The sequence below is a fragment of the Cryptomeria japonica genome, chromosome 6 (assembly GCF_030272615.1).
Source record: "Cryptomeria japonica chromosome 6, Sugi_1.0, whole genome shotgun sequence".
Classification (NCBI taxonomy): domain Eukaryota; kingdom Viridiplantae; phylum Streptophyta; class Pinopsida; order Cupressales; family Cupressaceae; genus Cryptomeria; species Cryptomeria japonica.
The window spans coordinates 494,636,117-494,659,818 of NC_081410.1; the positions used below are offsets into that span (position 1 = coordinate 494,636,117).

The window sequence follows — 23,702 nt, forward strand, 5'->3', positions numbered from 1 at the left end:
CTTGTCAACTCGCATGAAGGAAGGTAAAATAATGGTGTAGAAAATGATAATTCTACCCCCCTTATATAGCGCTTGCATCCTTTACCCCTTAGGCCGACTTAATAAAAATAAAACCATTTTTTAAATGATTTGCAATGACATAACAAGGCCGACCTCCATATATGAGCGCTCAAATCGATTTTTTATTAATTAAATAATTAATTACTAATGCCTTGCGTTTTTTAATTGCAACTTTCGATTTTTAAATAAGGCAAAAATAATTAATAAATGTTAACGCCATATTAAATGCCAATAAAAAATGGATTTTCAATTTTTAAATTGATTTAGCATTTAAAGAAAATTTGAATTGTTTAATTTGGCACCAAAATATGAAAATAAAGGGACGTACCTCATCGCTCTGGTCCCTTGGAGAGGGACAGGAGCGATCCATGATTTTTGGCATGATTCTTGTTCAACTCCTTCATTTCCACGTCCCAAATCGATCATCTGGTGGTCCTTCGAACTTGGATTTCTTTTCTTGTGCGAGCAAATGCATCCCATGACCATTATCGCCCTGGTCCCTTGGAGAGGGACAGGAGCGATCTCCATGTTTTCACATTCACCTTGCATCTTTGACCTTCGAAATATCATTGCTCGTGTCCTTTGCGCTTATTCCCATTCGCTTTCATTATGTGCTTGGATGCATTAAAGGGACCATCGCCCTTGTCCCTTGGAGAGGGACAGGAGCGATCCATTATTTCTCCTTGATCTTGGCGACTTTTAAACTTCGATCCTCTTTGCAATGTCCTCCAAATGTCGTCCTTCGCACTTCCTAACCTCGCCTCGCCTTGATCTTTGAAGGAACGGGAGTGTTTTAATAGCATCGCTTTGGTCCTTGTCCAAAGGACAGGAGCGATGGGAGACTTTTACCTCGATTAGCAATGTTTGGACGTTTAAAACTCTTGCAAATTACCTTCAAACGATGTCCTGGAGCATATGTAACCTTGTGTATCTTTGTCTTTACGTAAATCTTGCATGGATTAATCTAATATATCAATATCGCTCTAGTCCCTTCCTGAGGGACAGGAGCGAAGTTCATCATAACATGCTTGTTCTTGTTTGTACCAACTTGCAATTATCTTCATTGCGTGGAATGATGTCCTTTCGACCCTCTTGGTAACTTAAAACTTGTTTGCCTTTTGAAATTTACGCCATTATGTAGATATCGCTCTGGTCCCTTGGAGAGGGACAGGAGCGATCTAGGTCTTTAGAGTGCAAATCCTTCCATGTGATGACCTTTGCAACGTTGCGCTTGATGGAAATGCCTTGAAATGTCCTTGCCACCCTTCGTCCTGGCTTGGATCGGCCTTGAACCTTGGAGGGACGACCTTGAACTTTGGAGGGACGCATCATCACCATTGTATCGCCCTGGTCCCTTGGAGAGGGACAGGAGCAGTCCTTCCTTTGTGGCCTTCATCTTACTTTGCCAGGTTCCAAGTTTATATTCAACGGATTCGTCCTTCTTCCCTCTATCCGCCCATGCCTTGACATTGTTTGTAACTTTGCAAGAAAATCAATTATATCAAAAATCGCTCTGGTCCCTTCCTAAGGGACAGGAGCGAATTAGGCATTTAGCACTGGTATGGACGTCCCAAAAAATCTTCAATTTATATTCAACGTGCTCATCTCATGTTTTCCCTTGTTTTTGAACGTAAACTTGCCTCGACCCTTGTCTGGATTTTGCAAAATGGAGGAAATCGCTCTGGTCCCTAGGAGAGGGACGAGAGCTACAAGGTACCTCGCCCTGGTCCCTTGGAGAGGGACAGGAGCGATTTAGTCAATATAGGTCATTTTCCTTCGTTTTTGCATCTCAAATTATATTCATTTGGCAAAGTATCTTCCTTCGGACGTCCTCAAATCATTAAGTTCTCAAAATCTTGCAAGGACAAGGCGAAATTTGAATTGTAGCTCCGGTCCTTCACTGAGGGACAGGGGCGATTTTCTTCCTGGAGGCCTTTCTGTGCTCATGAAAATCTTCAATTTATATTCAAATGAAAGATCTTGTCGTTCTCTATCACTTCAAACGTAAAATTTGTCTGGACTCTGCAAGGACAATAAGATATTTGAAATTGAGCTCCCGTCCTTCACTGAGGGACAGGGGCGATTTTGCTCCTACAGGCCAAAATAACAAGATTTTTCACATTTTAACACTTCACGAGGCGAAAACAAATCAATTCCAATGCCCAGGATCAAACTTCAAAAAAGTCAAAATTTGGTCAAAATATTCAATCAGACAAAAATTCATATTGACGGTCATCATTTAGACAAGTTTAAGCTCTGCATGAACATTCCAATTGAAAATTAGACCATTTTGGCGAAATCATTGCATTCAAAATTTGCATTCTAGAAAAGAAAGCTCAAAAAGCTCTCAAAAACGACTGGATTTTGGCTTGAAAAGGCAAGATTTAAAACCCTAAGGCTTAGCCCTAAATCCAGACAACTAATTGACTAACAAAACCCTAAAAACGAAAGCGAAAACAAGCGAAAAACAAGCAAAAAGAGGGGGGTCCCCATTTGCGATGGGGCGATGTGTGAAATGGTCACAACAGTTGTATACTTCAGCTCTGCACTCTTTGGTTCTTCTGCAACCCTATATTTCTCTTCTTTTCTACTCTGCAACTTTCTTCAATTACTTTGCAACCCCGCAACTACCTTTATCCACTTCTATGTGAACACTCTTGGCTTTTCTCTTAGCTTTTCTGAATGCTCTATCTCAACTCAATACACTTTTTTTCTACCTCTACTGAAGAGCCTTCTCTCACTTTACTTCACACAGCTAAATTAATCTTCTCTATTTTTTATCACCGTCCTCTTTTGCCTCTACCAGCTCAACAACCTCATCTACCGCTCTCAAATCTCATAAAAACCTTCTTTGCTCTGTCAGCTTTGTACATGCAAGATTTCCCTCCAAGAATGGATTCAAAATCTGATCTCCTCGACCTCTAAGAAATCATATCTTGCAGGCAGATTTGATTCTCAGTACATTCCATTCAGACACATAGCCGTTAGTATTAAATGCCTCTTCTTAGTTTTCTTCTATGTGCAAATCATTCTCTGTGATTAGATTACTAGACTTAGTATTCTTCAGACTGATATGAATTCTCGAGCCTCAAAAAGATCAACGACTCCCTCTTCAACTTGACCTCCATAAATGTTGCTTCAATCCTTCTCTTCAACTCTAATTGGATTGAAACTGACCTCATTTATATTCTCCATTTCTACACGCAATGTCATCTACAAATTTGATTGCCTTTCAACCATTATGCATGCTCCACGTCATTGAATTAACCTTCCACATCATCTAGTCTTTTCTGGTCAAACAACCCACATGGACACTTCAACTATCGGCTTCCACAGGTAAGAAGAAAACCTGCCATTTAGTCGATTTCTGCATTTGAGAATAATTTGCCAAGACCCGACACTCATCACAGCGAAAAGAGTCATGTCGATTGGTCAACTTCTATTGTTGGAGATATTTTGCCCAGACTCTGCAAGCTTCATAGTGAAATAGAAGCTCATCGCTATAGTCCTAACGGGTCAGCAAAGGGCTATTTGAGTTACACTGAAGTGCTAACTTACACCGAAAAGGGAAGACCTTATCGGCAAGACGCATCGAATCTCACAGCCAAGAAGGTTCAGTGTATCTCCAAAAGCCGACAAGAAGCAGGTTTGGTCTTACTGAAAAAGACTTTTGCCTATTCCCAACCAAGAAGAGAGAGCCCCACATAGCCACATCATCCGCAAACCTGGACCAATGAATATCTTCCATGCGGATACCTGCAAACACTGGACGATGTGGGCCCGATAGAGGAAGCACTAAAGGAACATATCGCTTCTCTTTGTCGATGTGACAACATCGATGTCACATCAAAAAGTGGCATATCGGCATGATGCCATGAAGGTCTCCCTGAGAACGGTATGGACAAGATGTGGGGGTTCTACACAAACCAAATTTGGTCTTGCCAAAACAGAGGGTCACACCGAAAAGAGTTGCATGTCTCGAAGACCTCTCCCGGTCAGAACGAAACGAAGGTATTTCGGGGTAGATACAAGCTTCACCTAAAGGGGAAAAGGTCTTGCCGAAAGGGCAAGTCATGCCAAAAAGGCATTTCTGTTGGCTCACCACTGCGGGGCCCACACAATGGGAGACCCAACCAACCACCATCACAAAAGTACCACGGAGCACAAGGGAGACGGGGCTCACACAACCAACGCAGACCAGCCAACTGCCGACACGTGCACACAATGAACACCTAGGCAAGGTGGGCCCGACCATCGGAGGTCGGAGGTCGGCCAAAAATCAAAACCAAGAACAACTTCCATGTTTCCGGTTGGGAGCGATTGCCGATAAGAGACTTTTTCATCGTGTGGCCCACACATTCGAAACACAACCAACCCATGACCGCCACATGCACACTTGAGCCTGAAGAGGGAGGGCCCCACTAGCAAGAAAGAATGGTTTCGGTGTAGCAAACAAGATCACAGAGAGGGGAAAAAGTTTCACTGAAAAGGCTCCTTACACTGAAAAGAAGGATGTCGCCAAGACCAAAGGCATATCACATCGAAAGGGAAGCATATCGGTATAAAGCTTGATGTCTGCGAAGGATGATAGCAGTCATGTCGAAATAAGAAGTTACACCGAAATCCAAACAATGTCACCACGACAGGAAAAGAGTCTTGTCGAAAACTGCAGAAACAAGAGTTTTTCAACATTTCCATTTGCAACTCACAAAGATGAAAACCGATTGACGAAACACATTATGAGATCAATATGGAATATGATCCCAACACTGAAGCACATGAATTCCACATAATATCACCTCTGCAACTCAATCTTTCTTGCATTCCATTTCATTTCATCTTTTCTGTAGCTTGCAACGTTTGTGTAGCATAATGTGTTATGCATGACTACATAACCTACGTGTTATGTGCTCACCTATCTGCAACAATTCTCTTGTTGACATCAATCGTCTTCTGCAACCTACAACCTTCATCAAATCAATCCATGCACACACATGTTGACATCAATGACAACCTTAATGCCAATAATTTCCCCCTTTGGAGTTGATGTCAATACACAAACTTCTCTCTCCCCCTTTGACAACAATGGCTAAGGGTCTGGCTTCCAACCATGATATCAATAAGCTCCCCCTCAGGCCATGTATTCTGCTAAAATAAAATTCTCTACATCAAACTTACATTAGGCAATTGAAACACTTCTTCCCCTTTGATTCATTTGATGTGCCTGAGTATAATCAATATGATTGTGTATCATTTGCTCTGCTGAGAACCATTGCATTTATACCTCTGCTAAAACTTTTCAACTTGGATGTAGCCTTTTATGACTCAGCCTGTGAAGAATCAATTCATTAATCTCCCCCTGTGACTCTGTAGAGCTGAACACGATGAACCATTATTAAAATATAAAGAGCAGTGCCAATACTGCTTATAAAAATTTCAGATCCCTCCCTGAGAAGAACAAAAAGTAATCAATAAGCTCCCCCTAAACCAATGCACCTCAGTTGCCTAAATGCTAGATAAACCATTATTAAAATATATGTTGGAAATGATCCAACATTACAAAAATAAACTCTGATCAAGTCTGCTCAGCTCCCCCTGTGGTCCACTACAAGCATATGCATTTTGTCTCCCTCTGAGAACCAAAACCAATATACCCCATCTGCTCTGCTTTCTTCCATCTGTTATACACATACTTTTAGCTCCGTTATTTTTCTTTTCATGCCTTGCTGGATCAATCAATCTACTTGCAGTCTTTGTCCTTGCAAGCACATAGCATAGAATTAATTATTTCATGCACAGACTATTGTTTCCACGTTCACTGTCAATTCAACTTCAATATACATTGTCCTCAACCACTCAACCATCTTTACAATGTGGACGTCTTCAAAATATCTTCAGCACTTGCAACAGTAATCAACCTTACATATGCAGATGTGCATTTTTGACCTAGTGTCTTTTCACGGAGATCATCATGCCAACAATGTTAAATCTTGATGTACTGCCAAGGCATCAACTATAAAATTGGCCATCTCATCTTCTTCCACCATGTCTTCTTCTCAAAGCTGGTTTATCTCATATCTACAACATCCTATCCTTGCACTTATCCTATTCAAAATTTGGGGGTAAAGGATATGATCAATATTAATCTCCCCCTAAGATCCTACACCTCCTCAAGCTTGAGGAGATATCACTTGTGCATGGAAAGCACCATGCTGGCTCATAGAAACATTCTTCCCTTTCTCATCTCCTTGGTTGCACTTTCTTTTCCATACCTTCACAGAACCTTTGTTCTACACATTTGAGGCACTACCCTTCTTGTTGTATCTAGATGTAGATGGTCTGATTTGGTTTCTCCTGTAATCTACATTCATGTGACCAGCAGATGGAACAAAATAGTTTATTGGCATAACAGGAGCATTTCTAATTTTGTTCCATGCCAAATCTTGTCTTTCATAATATCTACCCTTCCTTACATGAGGACCATGATTGTTATATATTACATTTTTATGGAAGAGGAAAGTTGAGAGTTTGTCACTGGATTGGGAAGTCTTTCTTATACACTCACGACTCCTATGATCAATTTTATTGCAGCTATAACAAATGATATTTACATTTCTTGAAGCACTAAGTGAGCTCTTCCTATCATAGATGTAGGCAGATCTATGCATGTGTTTACAACTTGATATTCTATGTCCATATGCACCACATCTATGACAAACTACACTTTTATTTCTAGAAAAATCAGTTTGGCCTTTCCTAGACCCTTTTCTACACCACTTTCTCTATGCCCATAATCTTTGCATGAAAAACAATACCAGAGAAGGAGGGCTGGTAACTTACAGATTTATTTTGCCAAGTGTGTGGAGATCTTGTTAACTAGCCTGTTTCATTTCTTCTTCTTCTGTTGTTGGCCTTGGGCTGTCCATTTGCAACAATCTTTCCTTTTGATCTCTTCTTGTTCTCTTTCTTGAGAGCAGCATGTTCTGGTCTTCTTCTAGCAGGAGGTCTCCTAAACTTTCTTCTTGTATCCTTATCTCTGATGAAGCCATCTTCATTGAGCTTGCCTTTTCCTTTTGGATCTGCAGCAACCTTCATCTTCATGTTATCAGCAGTTGTAGTCAGATATATCTTCTTCCTTGGAGCAGCAACTGTGAAAGTTTTTCCATTACCATCCCGACTAGAGGATACAAAGTTTATCTCTCTATTAGATGTATCGGCACTTGTAGAACAATGGCCAACCTCACAACCCAAGCCAATTGAATTTTTGTTCTTCTTTTGCTTATTCAACATATTGTTTAATGCATCCATGCTGCCCTCATACTTCATTCTCAGCTTGAGATCTTCTTTGCATTTCTCAAGCTCTTTTTTTAGATTTGCCATATCTTCTTTTAGCCTCTGACACTCCTTTTGTTTGGTCTCTACTTCTAACTCTAACTCCTCACAAGTTCTCTTCTTAGCATCAAAGTCTGATTTTATTACTTCACACATTCCTTTGGCTTCTTCTAGCTGAGTTACTCAAATTATCCCCCTCTCAAATGAGGTTCTTTTCTCCCTTTTATATCTCATATTTGAGGGAGTAACAACTTTTCATTCCATGTCTTTTAACCATTCATTAACTTATATTTAATTATATTCTTTTAGATTTTAATTTTAATTTAATTTTTATTCTTTTGCATTACAATTTTATAATTTTTTTTTACCATTAAATTCTATTTCAAAGTGGGGGCATTACATTCATACCTAGTTTCTTCTATAGAGTTCAATTGTCTTTAGGAATGATTGGCTACGGATAAGATTAAAAATGTTGATTTATTTCATTCCAAAGAATAAAGTAAACATCTCTTTAGAGGCTAATAATCTTACTCAAGATTGTTGGAGATCAAAGCTATATTATGGGAGGTCTATTTAGTTGAAGAGAGAAGACCAAGGCATCATCAAGTAGGCAATAACATTATGATTGGGAATTTTGTTGTTTGGGAACAAGGACATTAAGGACATTGGTCAATATTAAGCAAATACCATCGAGTGGAGTCAATTCACTATTTTTCTGATTAGCTAGAATTATTGTAGAGGATGCCAAGGGAGATCCCAACAAGGAATAATACATTTGGGTTTTCTTCTGTTGGCTTTATATGACTGCAAAAAGCTACAGTCACTCTCAATCAGGATCACTTATCAAATACGTTTGGAAGGCTAAATATAAGAGTTGATCATGATGCTAACTTTAGCTTTGTCATATGCAACATAAAAGTATTTGTGCTCACTAGGCTTTCCATATTAGAATTTAAACAAATGTTTTATAGATTGGAAAAAACAGAAAAAAGCAAAAAGTTCGTATGCAATATCATGAATAATTTTTCTCAGATATAGTCAGGTTATACCATGCATGGTTCTATGTCAATGATACACTGTAAGACTCGTTTTAAATGGGGCTCTGCCTCCTTTAATATCAATACAATTAAATTATTAAGAGTGATGCATAAGAAAACATATATAAGGTTTCCAATATTAAGTACCGAAATATGTGCTGAAGAGATGCCCAAGAAGCAGCCATTGTCTTAATCAAGAACGTATCATTTTTTTCATCAGCCATTGAAACTGAAACAATTTAGTTCACGTTGGTTATGTGACAGATGTGATCTAAGTGCAAAGAAACAAGACAATTGATGGCATGTCATATTGATAAAGATCAAACTCTTCGAAGCAAGCAAGGAAAAAGTAATAATAGAGGATTAAAGAGTTGACTAATAAAGGAAGATCCTGAGCCAAAAATAACATATATTTTAAAATGTCAAGGAATAAACTTCAATGGGAAGTTTCAAGTAAAACAAATTATATAGGAAAAGCGAGAAACAAAATTGTCCTTGTACCTTGTATCTTTTGAAAGTAAAGAATTAGGTTACCCATACAAGAAAAATAAAAAATTCAAAACTATCAGTTAAAAAAACTGTTTTATCAATTACGAGTCTGATATTTTTGCCTCTTTTCATACATGGAAATACTGTAGTCCAGTTTTACAACATTTTGCCCATCATGTTTTGCTAGCCATAGATAAAGTGTTCATCATGTTTGGAATGAAATGAAAATATAAATGCCGACCCATGGAAATGGTTGCATTGCGAAAAAAACTAGTTTCATTGCATATAGATATTCTCAGTATTCATCTCTAGGATCATTCATTAATATATCCTAACTCCTTGTACATAGCCTTTTTGTGGGAACAAATGTATAAGCAATTTAACTGAATTCCAGAAAGTTTAAGTACAAAATGATTTTCCAAGAATTAAGAGTTCTCCTTTGTGTTTTTACAGTTACACTAATCTACATTTTTGATAAATACCAATGCCAAACAGCTATCAACTGCTAATCAGTAATTGTGATTTTTATTCATCTGTTGTGTTCATGAATCCTCCCTTAAAACCTGCTCCATTGCACTCTCCACATAACATTTCCTTTTTACCTCTGCATTTCAAAATCCATGTCTATAATGTCATATTATATAGGGGTTAGAAAAAATCAGAAATGATAAAAGTGAAAAAAGGTAAAAGAAGAAACATAAAAAAAAAAATTAGCTCCTTTTCCTCAAATCAATGTGACAAAGAAGAAAGGGAATCATAATTAGAAATGATGTCTTATGACATGAACATCAATTAAACTGAGGGAAAAATGTATAATTAGCATGTAACACCATGCAGTGTGATGTTAATATGTTATGTATACTGCATTGTAATAGCCCAACTTTGAACTATTGAAATCACATTAATACTTTGATTCATAAGTTGTTAAATAAATGATCATGTTAAACTACTACATATCGTGAAAAATTATGTACTAAAGTTCTCTTTGACAACACTGCTTCCAAATTGCAACATATAATGGAGATCAAAAGCAAAAGTCAGAGAACTATCTATATGCATGTATACAGAGGATACCCAAATTCATGTGATGAAAACCCAGTGTTACTAAAACTGACCATGAGAATTGAAAATTGAAATATACGATGTGCTACAGAAAAGACTTGCTCTCTCATAACACCCTACTCTCATACTATTACCCAACATATCCAACGAATACCTGTATTCATTGATGCTCTCATCTCACAAGGATGTACAGATGAGGTTGATGTTGTTTCATCTCTATCTTTGCATCTCCTATCATTCCACAATCTGTTGGAGTTGCCTCAACTTCAAAATGTCAATTGACCCTTAATTTACTCAAGTCACATACCAAAACATTCAAGACGATAACCTACCTGTCAAGGACAAGACTCCAGTTGCATGTTCATTTCTATATATTGAAAATACAATTTTGCCAGTTCACGGAGAGATTCTATTGGTTGCTAGAAAGAAGTGATTAGTTAATCATGTGGATGCAATTTGCCTGGTAAAATGGTTGTATTTTTTTCTGAAAAGTGATGACCAGATAGAATGGGTTGTCTGTTTTCCTTATCAATTTTCAAGTAGTTCTGCAATCATATGGGGTTTTGGCTTCTGCAATAAGACTTCCTTGTGGGTGGAAATTTATGCTGTTCCTTGTCAATACTCACCATTAGTGATATCAAAACGTGATCATAATTTCTCAAAACTACCTGATGTGGTTCTCTGAAATGTCGTATAATTTGTATTAAATCATAAGTCATCATATTGTAATTTAGATCTTTAACTCCTTATGAAGGGTCTTCAGCAACTAGAAATTGACAAGCCATTTGCTATCCTTTCAACTCCCTTTCTTGCCAACTGATGAATGAACATGCTGATCCATTTTCGATCATAGCTCCTCATTTTTTGAGGCTCTTGTTCCTGACATAGCTAAAATAAATAATGAAAATTTGGAATTCCCTTTCTTTGATAAACATCTTTGTATGATGAGCTGTCACTGAAAAAATCATTTGCTTTTCTGTTATCTATTCATGAGAGATAATTTGTTTGCTGTCCTCATGAAGATTGCATCCTGGTGTGCACAATTCTAACACTTTCTGGCAGGGAGTAATAGGCAGTCTTAATTGTCATGTTTGTCTGGGATCTACTGCATAGTTTGCCCAGATTCTGACATTTCAATTCTATCTACTAGATCCATCACCGAGGGAAGGGATTAAAACTAATCCATCAAGAATAAAAAGTTCAAAGAATTACATCTCATATAAATGGTAGCGTAGTTAGACAAAATGGTAAATGGTTGGCTCTGCAAACTGAAAAAAGTGACTAATGAACCAATGGCAAATTAATTTTAAAAACAAAAAAATTAGAAATGTAGTCATCCATAATCAAATTTGGGGAAATAACCCAGCAAATTTTAAGAGGGGATTAGCAACATTGATAATTGCATGTTTCTAAATGTCCGAAATAGTTTTTGTTTAGAATTTTAATTAGTGATGTTTGTTTGACCTCTTTTTCCTCTGCATGATGAACATTAATGATATACATCTACATGCATTCATATAAAGATTGCAATACTAGATGGATGTCTCACCTTCTTAATCACTGTTGGCAAGGAACCAATTGGAAGATAATAATAAAATTTTCTTTGGTATCCCAAGTATGAAAGTACAAACAAAAAATATATTTAGAAAGGATATCCCCCCGCCTTTTTATTTTTGTAATGTAATGCAAAGTGAACTCATCGACTAATATCATACTTTGGTGTGCCATGAAATAACCCCTGCAGTAGATTGACTGAAAATGCAAGGAATATTTGCTAACAAATGACTGTCCAACTGCGTGTTATGCAGTTTGTCTATTTTGCATGTTATGTTGTTTTACTGTCTCAGAATTTTCAGACTTGTGTAGAAGTTGTCAACCACATATTTCCCATTAATGAATGACTTCTAATGATAGAATGATTGCCTAGGATGGTTATGCAACTAGTTTATAAGCCATTACATTCATTTAGACATAAAAACATATACCTACAGCTAGCTGTCATTACATCAAACATTTGCCATGAAATCTTCAGACAATCATATAATTGAAATGCAACCTTATTCCTCCTTTATTTCAATTGGAAATGATCATATAAACTCATACAATATCTTCACCAGTGACCAGACACTTAACATCTGTTACTCAGAATTTCTGAGGACATTTGACAGCCATGAACATTACAACTATCTGAAAAAGTACATAGAATGATGACAAATGCACCTGGAGGAAATCGCCTTGTTGGATAGTTGAAGAAGCAAACAATATCATGAATTTTGAAACCTCCAATCTGCCAAATCGAACTTGTCTCAAAATAGCCCCTGCTGTAGAGATGGAGGTCTGATAATATATAATGATCAGCTTCCAAACCCTTGCTAAACCTCTGAAAATGATCGACTTCTCCTTCCAAGTATAGCACTATCTTCAAAGGTGAGGTTCAATGCAAAGATGAGTCTCTAGAAGCAAAATCATGGGTATGAGGGGTCTGATACAATTTTACTTCAGAACTGATTTGGCCACCAATTCCTACTTATTTCTCCTCCCAAATGCAACTAAATGAATCACCTAATATCCACAGTGCTATCGCTGTCATCCAAGGAATGATATGATGCCTTAATGATGAAATGTGAACAAAATCATGGGTTTGAAGGGGAAAAACTGATTTGCCTCAGACCTGCAATATCAAACAGCTAACTCCTAATTTCCACCTCCAATTGCTCTTCAATAAATTCGCCTTCCTTCTCCAATGAAAATCGATACACTAAGGACATCCAATTTGACAAGCTGAATACACCATGAATCCAACTACCATGAAAATGCCATAAAACTCCTTAAGCACAATATGGAAGACTGAGTTATCTCCCACTCTCAGCTGCAACCCCTCGGAAGATCTTTCGCCTCCTCAGTTATGCAAATCATAGGGAGTTTTCGTTCCCAAATGATTAGTCTGCAGAAACCCTCGGCTCCACAAGTCTACACAAGAAAAGATATCCAAACAACCGATGATGAACAATGAACCAACCTCCTCTATTTATCCTTTTCTCCTCCAATCAATTGGTTCCTTCTAGAAGATTCTTCTCATATCCTATTATTACACTTTATTATTTTATTACACATTAATTAATTTAATTGCACTTTAGAATATTAATACATTATAATTAAAGTGCTCACGTCTCAACATACGTGTAATCTCCTTATTTCGCCATAGAATCAAGTAGACCAAAATGTGAAGCCACAAATCTCTGCCAAATCGACCCCCTAATCAATTTCCTTGGCCTACGAGGGTCAAATGATAGGCCAATCCCATGAATGTCTGCAGACTAAGGAGAAAGGGACATTACATGCCATGTAATAAGTAGGTATAGGGTTTAATAAATGGGCTCTTGAGTAGCCTTATGACTCACTTAAGTCATGAATAAGTCCCACACAATCAATGATAGAGCATTTTTTTAAATAAATAAAAGGGGATTCAATATTGTTGGCTGTGGTTTCATATTTATTAAAAACTCAAGTCGCATGAATTGAGGGAATATGATAGTTTAATCATTCACTCAATTACATCATACATTTACATCTGAGTTAATATGAACACTATGTAGAAGGTTATAGGAAAAAGCGTAGTTCCCAAACTCAAACTCAACTAGGAATTAGCAAGCCAAAAATTTCAAACTTGACAACTTTAAAAAGTACTTAAATTTCTTTAAAAACACAATTTTTATGCAAAATCAAGTTACAAAATAAATCAAACGAGTCTAAAAATCCATGGTGAAGTGTTTTCTATTAGATTTGATTCTTGAATACAAATAGAAGAAAAAATGACATCATCATGTGTATATAATAACTAGCTGATAACTATTATGAATTTATGATGATTGATCATCATAAATTGCATATCTTGGCAAGCTAAAAATTACAAGTTTTTACAATTCGTTCTTCCCCATTCTAGTGATAAATTGGGGGCTAGAGGGTCTAGTCCTCACACTTAGTTGGAATTCCTCGCTTGGTCTACAAGATTGTGCTTATGGCTCCACCCTACTACTAGATGGCAATGACTCCTCTTCTGCCACACCAATATCATCCAATGACAATCCAATTTCTCCTAATTCTACTACAACCACATCCTCCATAGGCTACCTCTCAAAATCAGCAATGTCATCCTCTATAAACAAGGACTCACCATTCTACACAATCCAATCACTATGTCAAAAGCAGCCATAGAAACAACCATTGATCCTAATTTTCTAGCAAAATTTGATGTATATACAATAGACATTGTGGGTTCTAGTCATGGTCCATGTATATGGGTCACATAGACCTCATCTAGCTTGAGTAGAGCTAAGTTAGGGTTTTTTTGTGCCTAGAAACTATATGGGGCCAACTTTCATTGGAAGGTATAGGGTAGAACAACGAGGCACACAAAAAAGTAGATAAGTCATGTGCAAATCTTTGGTATTACAACTCTCCCTTCAATGTGGCAAAAGAGTCCACATTGGAGTATTTGCCGACAATTATAGTTGTAGGGAAAGGGTACAAGGCACCCTCTCCAAAAGAGTTAAGTGGGAGGTTGCTCCAAGTTGCTACAATGGATGCAAAAATAATAGTGGAAGATCAAAAGAAGCAATGGTGAAAGTTTGGATGCACAATTCTTTTAGATGGGTGGATAGATAGAAATAATTGCATCCTCATCATTTTTTTAGTGGCTTGAAATGTTGATTTAATTTTCTTGAAGTCAATTAATGTCTCTAGAAAAAATAAAGAATGCAAAAACTTTGAGCTTGATGTTGTAGGAAGTTGTTTTAGAGGTGGACATATAAAATGCTGTCCAAATTGTTATTAACAATGTAATGACATACATGGTCGTTGGAAGGTTTATTTAAGAGAGGCATCTGACACTCTTTTGGACCCTTTATGCAACCCATTGCTTTCATCTTCTTTATGCAATGGCATCAATCTTGTGGACTATCTATGTTGTAACACCAGGCAACATCTACTCTATCACTAAGTAAAGCCCATTCAAAACCTCCTCATCCACCTTGAAATCAAGGTAGTATTGGAATGCTGAATTGAGGAAATAAGCAATTGCATGTAGGGGCTTGTGAAGCTAGAGGTGTCATCACCTATCAATGATCTCCCAAATAGGGCGATACTTACCCTTGACTCCTACATAGATGGATCAAATGGCCTCCTTGGCCTTATCCATGCCCTCATACATGTAGCCCATTGCGGCCTTCTCCCCATTAGCAACTTGTAGGAGAACTACCAAAAGCTCAATGAACTGCAATTATTGTGAAACATTGACTTAAGTATGAACAAAAATAGGCAAATAAAGGAAAAATATGAATAAGAATTAAAACATAATGTAGAAATAGATTTTCATTTGCTTTCACAATCTCCACAACAAGTACCCAAAAGCTTGGCTCATCAAATATGCAATTTGCCACATTAACCCCTACAGTGGTCGTAACATAGGATGAGGAAGTCCACTCCTCACTAACAGACATGTGCCTAAATGCTCCCTTTGACCAAAGAAAGGATTGTAATGTGATGAAATTTGTTGCAAATCTGGTTATATCAAGACGAGCCAACTCCTTCTACCCTATGTCTTGTCGCATTAGGTTGAGGACCCATGTGTGATTGTATATGAAATTAAAAATACTTTTGGCTGAATGTGCACGTGTTTTGATCCATGGAAGCTTGCCAAGATCCTCCAATATCAGGTCAAGGCAATGGGCAACACATCGAGTCCAAAAAAATGTTAGATGCCTCTCCATCAATAGTCTACCTACAACAACACAATCTGTTGCATTATTCATCACCACTTGAACCACATTTTCCTCACCCACCTCAACTAGGACTTCCTCTAAAACCTCACAAAGATATGTGGGATTCTTTGCATGTCCTAGAGCATTAATTGATTTGACGAATACAGTGCCACCTAAATAAAGAAACAAAATCATTGATTCAATAAAGTATAAATTAAAAATATTAAACTAAATCAATGTATCAAAGGAAGTACAATCACTCAAGAAAGAAACAACAAAATTCAGCAATGTTCTATTTCTTTTATCAATCAAACCATCGGTCATGATGTTGCAACCCTTCTTCCTCCATATCAATCGTTGCTCCTCTATTATTGCTTTTATGTCAGCCACCTTTTCTATCAAAATTGAGCCCTTTATGTCATCTTCACTAGAGGAGTTGAACGCTGCCCCACAAACAGTAATGGCATCAACTATATTTTTTCAATAAGGAGACCTAACACATGTCACAAATAAATAAATAAGTATTGTAAAATGAAGAGTTTAAATTTGAATTCAACATGCATCTAAATATAAAAATTCAAGAGACAATAAATCAAGCTATAAATTTTATAACAATCAAACAAAAATGAATTACTTGGCTGCATGGAATGGAATGGTACAATAGTACCAAAAGTCTCCAATTGCACGTCTAGTTGCATCATGTATGTCCTTGTTCCAACTCTCAAATGACAGTGAAGAACCAACACTAGTGTGAGGCAAAATAAATGAATCCGTCCTAGATTTATGAATTCTAGGCCCAAGCCTAGCACTAAAACTAGCACCAGCACCAACAATAGCAATGCCACCAACATTAGCATTACCAAACCCAATGCCTAAAGAAGGATAAAATGGAGGCATGGAAGAAGACTCTCCATTACCACCAATGCCTGACATCTCCTCTCTTTGCCTCTTTTTCATTTCTTTTTGAAACTCAAATGTTTCTAATTGCACTTGCACCTCAACAAGCACTTGTGGGCATGGCACAGTATCAAGAGGAGGTATATGTGCAAGTTGGTATTTCAATCTATTTTGCTCAGGGAAAAGTTCAGCATGTTTCCAACATGAGTCCCTTCTAATTGGGGTTTTGGACATCATGAAAAAGATGATTTGGAAAGCTCGAGGCTGCTGCAATAACATATAAATACAAAAAATTAGCATCTGTGAATTGTGATTTATAATTATTAAACTAATACAAAATAATGTAAGGGTTTCCAACAATAAAATTATATTTTTTTACAAAAAACACCTAGGGTTTGTTAAAAAAAACAATGAAGACCACCTAGAGTTCTTTCTTTGATCTAGTAAAATAAAATCAAAAGGGGAAATGAAATGTAAAGAAAAATGCAATTTTTTGTTAAAAAACACAAAAAAACCTTCAAAATTCAAGCTTTTACCTCTTAATTCAAACTTGAAATCAAATGAGAACTCCTTCCAATCATTGGCAGACAACTCTTGATGCACCAAACATATCTACAGAGCTGCCCGAAATCGATGTAATGTGCCCGATTTCTAGCTGGGTTAGCCAGCCCTAATAATTTAAATAAATAAATAAAGTTTTAAATAAACAATAAATTGAAATCATAAATAAATGCCATTATTAATAATTTTATCAAGGCCAACCTGTTTTGTTTGTAATGATTTCCTCCTAAGCCGAGTCTGTTATGACTTAGGCGATTATTTTCCCTAAGGCTAGCCTTGGGCCAAATTTGTATTTATAGGGATTGGTATGGAAAGCTGTAATGTCCCCTTTTTAGCGCAACATGATATGGGGTGTCGTTAGCCTATTCTGACATGGTCCCGAAGGCTAACAAGGACATTGATGGGATCCTGAGGTGTTTTGGCCTAGGTGTTTTCGATTTCAGGCCAATCGGTGCTGCTTTGACAGGGTTTCTAGACACTTACTATTTATAGTAAGTTAGTCTCCAAGCAGTGACTTGAAATTTTTAGTGTTCCCTGGTTGGCATAACTATCAGTAAAAATATTTGAAGGTGACAATGATTTAAAGGGATTATCAACAATGTTTTAATATTTAACGATAAAGTGTAAAGTTAAATTAAATATTTAACTTTATCGTTATTTTATAAGGTTGGGAATATAAAGTAATGTTTAAAATATTAAAAGTTCCCTTTAATGGTACATTGTGGGAAATAATATTTTATTCTAATTGTATTATCCCACATTTAGGAAATGAAGTGTTTGCATCCAGGGAGAAGATATAAATGGAGGTTGAGAGCTCTCTTTTGGGATATGCTGGGATGAATTAATGTTATGCTGTTTGATTTCGTAGAAATCTGATTATTGGGCTTGGACGACGGAATCCCTCTTTGCTAGCATTCTCTTCGCTGTTGAAAGACACAGTCAGGAGGATTAATGGTGTTTTCATTCAGGAAACACATTGGGCTTCATTTGGTGCTCTCGCATGATGTTTTTACAGGGGTTTGAAAGTGCAGATTTGAAAATAGTGTTTTTGCTACAGTATCGCGTGAATAGTGTTTTTGCTATAGTACCGCGTGAATAGTGATTTGCTACAGTACCGCGTGAACAGTGTTTTTGCTACAGTACCGCGTGAACAGTGTTTTTGCTACAGTACCACGTGAATAGTGTTTTGCTACAGTGCTGCGTGAATAGTAAAAATGCTACAGTGCCGTGAATAGTGCAGCTACAGTGCATGAACAGTGTTTTCAGCAGGTTCTATACTTGTGGAGTCCAAGTTTGAATTTGTTTATTATCAGATGGTCTGTAATATTCTTCAAATCTGATTTGTATGCTTGGAGTTGGAATTAAATAAATACCATCAGCATTAATCCTCTTGTTTTTGGTATTTGATATGTCTGGTTATTTTTATATTGAATAAACTTTGAAAGCTTTACAATAAATATCAGTTTACCAAATTTATCCTATAGCAAATCAAGAACCAAAAAATCCAGTAGTCAGCTTGCACGCCAACTGTTTGACAAAATTACACTAAGTAAAAAGGACATAAATTTAGTACCGAACAGGGGGTGTCCATTACAGTGGTATCAGAGCAGAAGATTCTGCCATCTTGTGGGAAACTTTCACCAAAACATATTGCAGAAATAAAACAGGTCCAGAATGTATGATTGAGCATGCGATAGGAGCATTATAATTTTCGCAATACCAGGGCCAGACAAAATAGAAATCCGGATAGTCAGAGTGAGCAGTCTAGTTCATCCGTGCAGGTGGACATAGAATCCAGTCATACAGACATAGAGGAAATATTCTTCGAGCAGGACAGCAGTATGGGTGACCGAGATGAGAGGAATATCGTTCCAGATCAGGGGGAGGTAATGTTCAGACAGTTGCTGGGTACGTTAGAGCAAGGGCAGCGTATGCAGCAGGAGCAGAATAGGCGAATGGACATGATGTTGCAGCTTATGGCTAGACAGATGGGCGTTAATATTAATCCAGGTGATGCCAACAATGGAAACAATAACAATAGGGGAAACGATAACAATAGGGGCAATGATAATAATGGAGGCCGAGGCAACAACAATGGCCCTGAGAATAATATTAATGGTAATAATGGACATTGCAACAATGGGAATGAGGCGGATAACTTTAGACACATTGCACGCCCAGCTCGAACAGCGAGCTCGAGACCTCTTCTACCCACCTTTCCACCTAGGGATCCGGTTCAACCAGTGAACGAACCGCAGATTACTGAGTTACAGGGTCAGTTCAGGAGGGACTGGGAGGCCAGTGGACCCGAGTTTCAGGCAAATATTTCCCTCAGAGATTATATGGACTTGAGGATGAGACATATGCCTAGAGCAGGAGGGAGGAATCAGAATTTTGAGCTGAGGAAGAAAGTTGGAAAACTTTCCTTGCCTTATTATGATGCTTCAGGGAAGATGACTGCACGAGCTTGGGTGCAGAAGATAGATACATACTTGCAGCTAAATCCTATGCCTGAGGATGAGGCTATCAAGTATGCGGCTATGCATTTGGACGGCGTTGCGCATGAATGGTGGCATCATGGCATGGTGACTCTGGGGCATAATCAGATTACATCCTATGAGGAATTCACAGAAAGATTGATTGAGAGATTTGACACTAGGGATCCCGAGTTACATTTCAAGGAGCTAGCACAGTTAAAACAGTCAGGTTCAGTGGATGCTTACATCGCCGAGTTTCAGCGTTTGTCTGTACTTGTTACTGATATCTCTCCTAGGAGATTGGTGGTGTTATTTTGTGATGGGCTTGCTGATCCATTACGTGGTTGGGTGAAGGGACATGATCCACTCACCTTAGCAGAAGCAACTAAAAAGGCACGAGATTTAGCCCCTTCGGTATACAAAGGAAAATACCATTCAACAGATTCTTCCTATCGCAAGGACAAAGACAAAAAACCATTTCAGAAAGAGTATAACAAACCCAAAGAAGGATCAAAAGGACTAGACAGTGAAACCTTGAATGAACTTCGAAAGAAGAAATTGTGCTTCCAGTGTAGAGAGCCTTGGGACTTATCTCATAAATGCCCTCTCAAGGCTAAGGCAAATCAAATGGAGTATTTTTCAGCAGAGGAGTCAGAGTCAGAGGGGGAGGATCAGCACTCCGATTCAGATGAGGGTAACACGATAGAGGAGAGCAGCATTCCTAAGGATGATAGATCGTTGGCACGCTTGACAGGGGCCCAAAAGGCAATCACATTTAAGGTCAGGGGCACTATCCAGGGGCAGAAAGTGATATCTCTCATTGACACTGGGGCTACACATAACTTTATAGATACACAGTTGGTAGCCAGGAGAGGTTTACAGACAGAGGAGCATGATGGTTTTAGAGTCATGGTGGCTAATGGCCAAAAGCTATTATGTACTCAGAAGGTTTCAAATCTTCACATTAGATTTGGAGATGGTTATGAGTTGAAGGATGATTTCTATGTTGTGGACATGGGAGATTACGAGGTCATCCTCCGTATGACATGGATGGCATCGCTGGTTGAGTTCACTTTCAACCTAGCGAAGTTGGAAATGAGGTTTCAGCATGAGGGTAGGACTGTTGTACTCAGGGGACTTTCAGATGGGAGTTGCAGGGTAGTCTCTTTGAGGAGAATGGAGAAACTTTTTCGACATAATGACATAGAATGGGCGACAAAGTGCTTAGTTATGCCAACTTCACCGGAGCCTCGGGTGAAGAGTTATCCACCAAATATACAGGAGATTCTTGACAAGCATGCCAAGGTATTCAGTGATATTCCTCACGGGGTTCCTCCTAACAGGGGTGCAAAGCATGTTATTGAGCTCGAGGAGGGAGCCAAACCAGTGATGATCACTCCTTATCGTCATCCTAAGAAACATAAAGATGAGATAGAGAAGGCAATTAAGGAGTTGTTGGAAATGGGGCACATCAGGCCTAGCAAAAGCCCTTTTGCTTCAGCTGTAGTTTTGGTAAAGAAGAAGGATGGGACGATGCGCATGTACATCGATTACAGGGCATTGAATAAGAAAACAATTAAAAACAGGTATCCCATTCCTAGGATTGATGAGCTGATTGATGAGTTGCATGGGGCATGCTTCTTCACCAAAATTGATTTGCGATCTGGATACCATCAGATCAAGATGAGAGCAGAGGACATTGAGAAAACAGCCTTCCGATGTCACTATGGCCACTTTGAGTTTATGGTTATGCCATTTGGACTAACCAATGCACCCGCTACTTTTCAGAGTTGTATGAACCAGGTATTCAGGGAGCAGTTGAGGAGATTTGTCTTGATCTTCTTTGATGACATCTTGGTCTTCAGTAAGACCTGGGAGGAACATTCACAGCATTTGGAGGAGGTATTATCTATCCTAGAGAGAGAGTCTTTGTATGCCAAGGAGTCTAAGTGTGAGTTTGGTATGACAGAATTACTATACCTTGGGCATATTATTAGTGCGGATGGTGTTCGGGTTGATCCCGAAAAGATTAGAGCTATAGTAGACTGGCCTACTCCCACAAACCTCACACAGCTTAAGGGGTTCTTTGGTTTATGCGGGTTTTACAGGAGGTTTGTTAAGGGGTTTTCACAGACTGCAGCACCTCTGACAGACCTCACTAAAAAGGGAGCCTTTGTATGGACAGAAGCAGCGCAGCGATGTTTTGACCACTTCAAACAAGTGATGTCATCTTGTCCGGTTTTAGCTCTACCAGATTTCACGAAGCCATATGAACTTCAGTGTGATGCTTCAGGTGATGGGATAGGGGCAGTATTGATGCAGGAGAAACATCCCATTGCATTCGAGAGTAGGAAGCTTCGAGGTGTTGAGAGGAGCTATTCTATCTATGACAGGGAGATGTTGGCCATAATGCATGCATTGGCCAAATTCCGATCATACTTAGTAGGTGGACGGTTTGTGATCAAAACTGATCACAATAGCATAAAATATTTCATGAGCCAGCGTGATCTTAATGACCGGCAACAGAAATGGGTTACTAAATTGCAGGCTTATGACTTTGACATAGAGTTTGTCAAAGGTAAGAAAAACGTGGTGGCTGATGCCTTATCTCGGAGACCTCACTTATGTGCTCTGGCAGAGATTTCAGGAGATTGGAGAGATCAGATTATAGCAGAGTATGTCGGAGATGCTTGGGCTTCTGGATTGATTTCAGGTACTATACAGGATGATCGCTATGAGGTGATAGATGGATTGATCAGAGTTCAAGACAGGGTTTATTTGATTCCGTCATCACATTTGAGAGAGGTGATACTTAAGGCATTTCATGATGCACCCACAGCTGGGCATCTGGGGATCTTCAAGACCTACAGGCAGATCCGAGAGCGGTTCACATGGAGAGGGCTCAAGGATGATGTTCAGAGGTATGTCAGGGAGTGTGAGGTTTGTCAACAGAATAAGGGAGAGCACACATTTCCCGCAGGTTTATTACAACCCTTGCCCATTCCAGATAGGAAATGGGAAAGTATTTCGATGGACTTCATCACTGGTTTACCACGAGTGCAGGGAAGGGATTGCATCTATGTGGTGGTGGACCGCTTGACGAAGTTCGCTCACTTCTTTGCTGTTCCGTCCATTTACACAGCAGCACAGGTGGCAGATCTTTTCTTTAGACAGATATTCAGGTTACATGGGTTGCCCAGATTCATTGTCAGTGATCGGGATAGTAAGTTTATGAGTGTTTTTTGGCAGGAGTTGTTTAGGTTGTGTGGTACAGATCTTACACCTAGCACTAGTTATCATCTGCAGACAGATGAGCAAACAGAGATTGTGAATAAATGGGTGGAGGGATATTTGAGGAACTATGTAACTGCACAACAAAAAGCTTGGGTCAGATGGTTGCATATGGGAGAGTATTGTTATAACACCACTTATCATATGTCCATCAGGATGACTCCTTTCATGGCACTCTATGGTTATGATGCACCTAGCTTCATGGATTTAGTTTTGGGGGACAGCAGAGTGCCCAAAGCCAAAAACTTATTGCAGGATAGTCAGGACATCCTGAAAGTGCTCAAGGAGAATATACAGCAGGCCCAGAATCAACAGAAATTGTACGCTGATCAGCACCGAATAGAGTGCAGTTTCGAGGTAGGGGATATGGTTTACTTGAGGCTACAACCATATAGACAGTCATCACTCAAGAAGAGCGGAGCTGAAAAGTTGAAGCCTAGATTTTATGGTCCCTACAGGGTGATTCGCAGAGTGGGCGAAGTCGCCTATGAGCTTGAGCTTCCAGAGGGCAGTCGGGTGCACAATGTGTTTCATGTGTCTAGGCTTAAGAAAGCCATTGGTCAGAGTGTAGTGCCTTCTGCAGATTTACCCCCTTTGGATGAGGAGGGGAAGCTTGTGTTAGTACCCGAAGCTATTCTGGATATTAGGGAAAGGACACTCAGGAACAGAATCGTTAAGGAATACTTGGTGAAATGGAGAGACCTGCCAGATGAGGATGCTACATGGGAGAATGAGCA

At 38.6% G+C, this 23,702-nt stretch overlaps 2 protein-coding genes across 6 annotated transcripts in view; both read right to left on the reverse strand.

The window, feature by feature from the left end:
- Positions 1-23,702, reverse strand: part of LOC131052783 (protein BUNDLE SHEATH DEFECTIVE 2, chloroplastic) — a 155,717-nt gene that overhangs the window by 55,769 nt on the left and 76,246 nt on the right. For 2 of the 5 annotated variants that reach the window (XR_009107517.2, XR_009358243.1), the window contains exon 5: positions 8,577-8,658. Coding sequence is in view for 3 of the 5 variants with exons in the window: in XM_057987407.2 (XP_057843390.1) it covers positions 9,444-9,522 (79 nt within the window). In the remaining 2 variants the exon portion in view is untranslated. Of the gene's footprint in view, positions 1-8,335; positions 8,659-9,158; positions 9,543-23,702 lie in introns of those variants that run through there. The other 3 variants (XM_057987408.2, XM_057987407.2, XM_057987409.2) reach the window with 3 other exon arrangements.
- On the reverse strand, positions 13,773-16,902 carry LOC131856114 (uncharacterized). Its single transcript, XM_059207451.1, has 2 exons — positions 16,374-16,902; positions 13,773-16,232 (listed from the first exon to the last, which is right to left on the reverse strand). The coding sequence occupies exons 1-2, from the start codon at positions 16,871-16,873 to the stop codon at positions 16,220-16,222; spliced, it is 513 nt and encodes a 170-aa protein (XP_059063434.1). The 5' UTR covers positions 16,874-16,902; the 3' UTR covers positions 13,773-16,219.

Excerpts from the sequence above, each read along its gene's own strand:
- LOC131856114 (XM_059207451.1), bottom strand. The coding sequence starts at position 16,873 with ATGATGTCCAAAACCCCAATTAGAAGGGACTCATGTTGGAAACATGCT.